Here is a 7,363-nt window from a genome sequence, read left to right as displayed (position 1 = left end):
TATATATATATATATATTACCTACTGGCGGTCGCCAGTAGGTATATATAGTTTGGATTTTTTCTCTATGGGATTTTTGAAAATTCTATGTCTAATAACTTTGGCGTTTGTGGACGGAATTGGCTGAAATATTCAGGAAAATGGAACATTTTGTTTCTGAGCAGCCCCTGACAATTTGGGGGGGTTTCATCAAGGGGGGGCTGAGAAAAAAGGGGGGTCCCAAAACGCGTTTTTCCCATGTTAATTTCCATAGGGCGGTTGGCCTCACTTTTAGCTCGAACGGCCGAATGGATTTGCACGAAACTTGGCAAAATTGTAGGGACTGTTAGCCCGATGTGCCTTTGCTAGGTCTCAATATATGTGCTCCAGTGGATTTTGAGTAATTTAGGTTCAAAAAAAGATATATATCTGGGCGGAGCCTAACCACACATCTGATCTGATTGGCTGTCAGCACTTCATCCAAGAAGTGTTGGCAGCCATCTTGGGACCAAAATACATGATAGCACCTCATTAAAAAGCATTGTAGTTAATAGAGGGTTTTAGGACTTTAGTTACATTATAAATCATTTGTTGATGGTACCATACTCGTTTTAGGAATTGTGGTGGGTTCTAAGGTGATTTTACCATGTGAAAAAACCTTCTGCTGTGATATCATGAATATTGTTTGAAAGAAAACTAATATCTCATGATTTTCCCACAGTGGTTTGGAAGGGGATCTATAAGCTAAACTGAAAGCATATTTTCTGTAAATTCTATGTCAGGGAGCGGAGGCGAGGATTTCGCTAGTCCTTTCTCCATTTTATTGGACAGCAAGTTAGTAGTAAAAGAAAAAACATCACATCCAGGACTACCCAAACCAACATGGCAGCGGTAGCCCTGGTAACCTAACAACCAATCAGAGTCCAACAGTTCGTATATATGGAGTCCCAGCTGTTAGTCCTTCCTCTTTCTCCATTGCTGCCTCGGCAAGATAAGTCACGCTCTTCATATCTTTGTCGTGGCAGTTTTTTGTGTGATTGTTGACAGCTTTATTTGATAGCGATTGTTTGTATTTGACTTTGCCTTATTGTAGGCTGTGTTTCTATAACGCGGTAGGCTTTCAGCCTGAGCGTTCATTCTTCGCGCGTGCGCGATCTTGGTGTCGGCTTCTGACGCCAATCAGCTGTTCTCCTCAGCGCTCTTCGCGCTTGAGTAGAAACGCGCTGAGGCACTGCGCTTCTGTCATTTTTCGGCCTCTTCCCTCACACTGACGCCGTTTTAGACGGCAAGAAGTATTTTTCTGACTGAAAATTTTTGAAATTAATTATAATTTCTGTCAGAATTTTGGTGTTTCAGGTTTTCTATTGTGTTAGCCTGCCTGGTACCTGTGTGAAGGGATTTCCCCTTGTATTTAGTTGGGGTGTTTGTGTATGGGTACCAGTTTTTCTGCTAATATGCAGTCCGGTCCTTCAACTGTTGAGGTGGTGGCTCCTAATGTTCAGCCACAACTGACCCCTTTACACCCTCCTGCAGAGGTTGACAGGCTTCTCTCTTCGGCGATAGCCCAAGCTCTGGCACCTCTGCAGGACAGTGTAAACAGACTGTCAGCCCATGTGTTTAAGAATGATACTGGTGTTTTTGGGGACAGTGGGGCAGGGCCCAGTGGTTTTCCGTGTGCTCTGCCACGTACGGCCAGGAAGCGTGACGCGGGGCACCTGGAGGGCTTCAGTAAATTATCTGAGGTGTTCCGTAAGAGTGCGCGCACGCTTAGAAGCGCACCCTACCGGGGGGAAGACTCACCCGGAGAGACTGGTGGTTTTGCCACCCAGGACCTTGACCCGGAGGAAGGGTTCCCCATTGAGGGAGATGATGAGGAGGACGAATACGTAGATGAGGATGAGGATGCTTCCTCAGAGGATTTTTCTGATGTGAGCAGGTCTTGGCGCCCTAAGCCCAGTGCTCCTAGTCTTACGGAGGGTGATCTTGCGCCTCCTAATATGTTTGACCCATCTACTATTGTAAGACCTAGGTCATCGGAGTGGTTTCCTGAGCAGTCTACTGCTGATTATGTCGCAGCTAAGCTTCGACAGCCTTTACCTCAGGATGTCCGACTCCGTCTGCGCTCTGAGTGCCCTCGCCCTTCCCTTCCCTTTAGAGTGGCATACACCCCTGAGATTGATCCCAAGTTGTGTACCTTCTTTGCCAAATATATCAAGGACCCTAAAAAGGGTATTGATAGGTCATGGAAAGCCTGTCAAGATAAACTCCTAGATGTGGTGGGCCCTCTCACTAAAATTATTGAAACGGCCCAACGTTCTAAGGAGTCGGGCTTACCGATGTCTGTTGATGACGTTGCTGGTTGGTCGCAACGGGCAATGTGCCTTCTTGGCAATGCCAATTGCACGCTTTCTGCAGAACGGCGACGTTCCTTACTGCTTAAGATTGACCCGAAATTAGGGGAGTTGTCGTCTTCGGAGGCAGGCCCTATTGCACAGGGTGCTTTGTTTGGTGACCCCTTTGTTAAGGAGTTGGGGAAGTTTGTGGCAACTTTTTCGGCTCTGGACAAGGCTCAGGCTTCGATGAAAAAATTCTTCCCCAGAAAGGTTTTTGGCGGGGCCGGCAGAGGCAGGGGTCGCTCTTCCGGCCGTCAGGTCCAGCAAGGCCCCAATAGAGGCCAGTACAAACAAAATAACGGCTGGAATGATGGACGACAGGGTACCTTTTACCCCTCCAGAGGAGGCAGAGGCCAAGGCAAAGGACGTGGTGGATTCCAGTCCAACTCCAGAGGATTTAATGGTAAGATTTCGAATCATCTCTCTGGTTCAAATGGGGGGAAGGTTAGCGTTGTTTCCCCAGGCCTGGGCGTCAATAACTTCAGATCCTTGGGTGCTGGAGACGGTTCAGGGGTTTCACATCGAATTCTACGGTTCCCCTGTTCAGCTTTCTCGTCCTCGTCCTCTAGTGTTTTCTGTCTCAGACCAAGAACTTGTCGATTTAGAGGTTCGGGCGATGTTACAAAAAGGCGCCATTATCCCCTCGGCGCTTCACCCAAACGGTTTCCTCAGCAACATCTTCCTGGTGGAAAAGAAAGGCAAAGGGTTCAGACCAGTAATCAACCTCCGCTCCTTCAACGAGTGGTTGGTTTACAGACACTTCAAGATGGAGGGAATCCATCTTCTGAGGGACCTTTTGTTACAAAACGATTGGCTGGTTCGCTTGGACCTGAAAGATGCTTATCTTTCGGTTCCAATCTTTCCTCCTCATCGTCGATTCCTCCAGTTTCTGTGGAGGAATCAGGTTTACGAATTTCTTACGCTTCCCTTTGGTCTTTCCTCAGCACCTTGGTGCTTTACCAAACTCCTGCGCCCGGTGGTAGAACATCTCCGGACCCTAGGGATTCGTCTGATTGTTTACCTGGACGACATTCTTTTAATGTGTCAGTCCAAGGACCACCTTCTTCATTATCTTCAGGTTACTATAACCCTCCTTCAGTCTCTGGGATTCATCATCAATGCCCAGAAGTCGGACCTCTTTCCCCGACAGGAAATGACTTTCCTTGGCTTTCTGATCATAACTACGGATGCGACTCTTCACCTTCCTTCCGAAAAGATCTCCAAGATCAAGAAGGAGATTCGCAAGGTTCTTCGGCGGGATCGAGTATCCCTCCGCCAACTGGCCAGGATTGTGGGCTTACTCTCTTCATCGATCCAGGCCATTTTTCCAGGCCCTCTCCATTACAGGGCTCTTCAGAGACTGAAGGCATTTCACCTCCGCAAGGGTCTTACTTACTCGGAACTGATTTCCTTGAATCTGGAAGCCCGATCGGAACTCCTCTGGTGGTTAGATCACATGGATGCCTGGAACGGGAAGTCGATTTTCGGTTCCCGTCCGGATCTGGTGATCGAGTCAGACGCCAGTCGCCAGGGTTGGGGCGCCCGTTGCGGCTCCCTCTCGGTGGGCGGCAGATGGACGGAGGAGGAACTTCACCTCCATATCAACTGTCTGGAGCTCCTTGCGGGCTCGTTCGCGATCCGCTCCTTCACCTCGACCAAGGTTTCGTGTTGTGTGCTTCTTCGGATGGACAACACAACTGCGGTCAGGTACATCAATCGGTTGGGAGGCACGCACTCCAAGGTTCTAGCGGACCTTGCGAAAGACTTTTGGAACTATTGCCTTCTTCGCCAGATCTCTGTCACGGCGGAGTATCTCCCAGGCGATCTGAACACTGTTGCGGATTGGCAATCCAGGAATTTCCGGGATGCCAGTGACTGGAGACTGGATCCTTCAGTATTTCAGAGAATTTCAGACCTTTGGGGTCTTCCAGTAATGGACTTATTTGCGTCCAGATGGAACGCCCAGCTTCCCCGTTTCTACAGCTGGAAACCGGATCCGGGGGCGGAAGCAGTGGATGCCTTCCTACAGGACTGGTCCATGTTTCCAGCTTATGCGTTTCCCCCCTTCCTTTTCATTCAAAGGGTGGCGGCTCAAGTCCGCAGGCAGAGAGCTTCTCTGATTCTGATCACGCCAATCTGGAGAGCTCAATGCTGGTTCCCTTCTCTTTTGGAACTATCCTGGGACAAGCCTCTTCGGCTTCCGTCGTTCGACCACATTCTGACGGATCCATTGGGTCACCCGCATCCGCTGGTTCTCCAGGACCATCTACGTCTCATGGCATGGAGGATTTCAGGGGACGTTGGTCTTGTGACTCGCTTTCGAGAGACGCTGAGCTCCTCATTCGAGGAGCCTGGGCTCCTAACACCACTAAGCGGTATAGATCAGCATGGAACAGATGGGTTCGTTGGTGTGTGGGAAAACACCTGGATCCCATGGGCTCCTCTGTCACCGACGTGATTAACTTCCTCGCTGATCTTTTCAAAAAGAAATTGGCGTATAGCACCATTAATTCTTTCAGGTCGGCAATTTCTGCTGGGCATGCCCTCGTTGATGGCTCTCCGGTTGGTGAGCACCCTTGGGTTTGTAAACTCCTTAAAGGTATTCGCCTTTCGCACCCCCCAGAACCTCGTTATTCAGGTTTGTGGGATGTTAATGTGGTCTTGAATTTTCTAAAGTCCTGGCAGGATAATCAATACCTTTCCCGCAAGGAGCTTTCGGCCAAATTAGCGATTCTCCTCTGCTTGATATCATGTAAACGTGCTTCAGATGTGCGTGCACTGGACGTGTCAGCCAGGGTTTTTACCCCAGAAGGGGTTACATTTACTGTTTCAAGAAGAACTAAATGTAATACCAGGTCAGTAACTTACCCGGCTTTCCCAGATTCGCCAAAGCTCTGTGTTGTTCGTTGCCTTAAGACATATGAGGATGTTACTCTTGAGCTCCGCCCTCCGGGCGAAAGACAATTACTTATATGTTATGTTATGTTATGTTATTAATTTTTTATATAGCGCACGGATGCCGCAGCTAAGAGGCGTCCCGGCGCTTGGAGATCTGAATAACACAACACGAATGAGAAGGCAAAGACAGGAAAACAGACTAGACTGTGGAGAAGAGGAAGGTCTTCAAGGTCTTCCTAAAAAGAAACAGGTCTGGGATTGAACGGAGTGGAGCTGGAACAGAGTTCCAAAGGGCAGCCGCCGCACTGAAAACGAGCGACCACCCATTCTAGCCCGTTTAAAGCGGGGCACTGTGGCGAGGTTCAATCCAGCGGTTAAGAAGCCGTTCAAGGCAGTTTCCTCTCCCACCATTGCCAGATGGGTCAGGTGGATAATGTCTGAAGCTGGAATTAGCGTCACTGACTTTGGGGCTCATTCCACTAGAGGTGCAATGGCTTCCAAGGCTATTCAGGTAGGTGGACGCCTGGAGGATATCATGAATGCAGAGGATTGGTCCTCAGATTCGACTTTCAAAAAGTTCTACTTTAAGCCAATCCATGAGGCTGCTTCGTTGGTGGTGAGTAGGCTTTGAACAAGCAAAATCCTCGCCTCCGCTCCCTGACATAGAATGAGAAATTTCCTAGTTACCACAAAGGAAAGTTTCAATTCTATTAAGGAGGCGGAGGCGAGGATTTTCCCACCCAGGCTTTTTCGAGCCTGCCCTCCCGTAACTGGACTATGATTTGTTACTTCGTCTAAGGGAGTATACCTTTTTCTGAGTTTTAATGTTTTCATTGATAAGCTGTGCAATGTTGATTAAGTTCTATCTGCATTTCGTTCTGTTACTCCATTGCAATGTTCTTGAATTATTCGACATTGTTCTGGACGAGATATTATTATTTTGTTCTCTTCCCTAGGCTCCGATCAAAAGACGGACTAGTGGTTGGATGACTTCTTCCCTGCGGCAGCTCCCACGAAAGAGGAAGGACTAACAGCTGGGACTCCATATATACGAACTGTTGGACTCTGATTGGTTGTTAGGTTACCAGGGCTACCGCTGCCATGTTGGTTTGGGTAGTCCTGGATGTGATGTTTTTTCTTTTACTACTAACTTGCTGTCCAATAAAATGGAGAAAGGACTAGCGAAATCCTCGCCTCCGCCTCCTTAATAGAATTGAAACTTTCCTTTGTGGTAACTAGGAAATTTCTCATTCACATTATCTTTCTCAGTCATGTGAAAATGAAGTCTGACATTCTCAGTAAAACATGTACATCCAACAAGGACAGAGACTGTCAGTTGATTCCTTTGTGTTCTACTGCAGCCTCCTAGAGTGTTCTAAAGAACAACTAGAGCGCTAACAGTCCTACTTATTACAAAGGTATGGCACACCTGAAGCCATCTTGATTGGAATAAAGTGGTAACTCTTAAAACATTTAATTTAAAAAGAAACAACATGAGGGGGTATATTTTGCCATAGAAAGTATGATTAGTGCTGCAGAATGAAAAAGTAGGGCACATTTTGAGTGACTTCTCAAATCCTTTTCTATTTCATTAAAACATTCTGACATGCAGTCTCCCAAAATGGCCACCAGAGACAAAAGAGCCCAAATGTAGCCCAAATATCACCCAGATGTAGCCCAAGTATAGCCCAATGACAGAATGTCCCAGAGTGTTCTAAAGAACAACTAGAGCGCTAACAGTCCTACTTATTACAAAGGTATAGCACACCTGGAGCCATCGTGATGGGAATAAAGTGGTAACTCTTAAAACATTTAATTTAAAAAGGAACAAAATGAGGGGGTATATTATGCAATAGAAGGTATTATTAGTGCTGCAGAAAGAAAAATTAGGGCACATTTTGAGTGACTTTTCAAATCCTCTTCTATTTCATTAAAAAATTCTGACATGCAGTCTCCCAAAATGGCCACCAGAGACAAAAGAGCCCAAATGTAGCCCAAATATCACCCAGATGTAGCCCAAGTATAGCCCAATGACAGAATGTCCCAGAGTGTTCTAAAGAACAACTAGAGCGCTAACAGTCCTTCTTATTACAA

The 7,363-nt window shown here is 47.2% G+C and overlaps 1 protein-coding gene across 1 annotated transcript; it reads left to right on the top strand.

The window, feature by feature from the left end:
- The first annotated feature begins 1,408 nt into the window (after positions 1-1,408).
- LOC147708983 (uncharacterized) lies at positions 1,409-6,430 on the top strand. The gene is made up of 2 exons (XM_086925418.1): positions 1,409-2,774; positions 6,226-6,430. Exons 1-2 carry the CDS (start codon positions 1,409-1,411, stop codon positions 6,246-6,248), a joined length of 1,389 nt encoding a protein of 462 aa, XP_086781544.1. The 3' UTR covers positions 6,249-6,430.
- Positions 6,431-7,363: the final 933 nt, after the last annotated feature.

This window comes from Lissotriton vulgaris, chromosome 6, assembly GCF_964263255.1.
Source record: "Lissotriton vulgaris chromosome 6, aLisVul1.2, whole genome shotgun sequence".
NCBI lineage: Eukaryota > Metazoa > Chordata > Amphibia > Caudata > Salamandridae > Lissotriton > Lissotriton vulgaris.
Note: the sequence above shows the minus strand (reverse complement) of the source record. Positions and strands in the feature narration are given on the sequence as shown.

Bases quoted from the DNA above. Each gene is read 5' to 3' on its own strand.
- LOC147708983 (XM_086925418.1), top strand. From the start codon at position 1,409: ATGGGTACCAGTTTTTCTGCTAATATGCAGTCCGGTCCTTCAACTGTT. The intron at 2,775-6,225 runs GTAAGATTTCGA...TCTCTTCCCTAG, and splicing joins CAACTCCAGAGGATTTAATG to GCTCCGATCAAAAGACGGAC.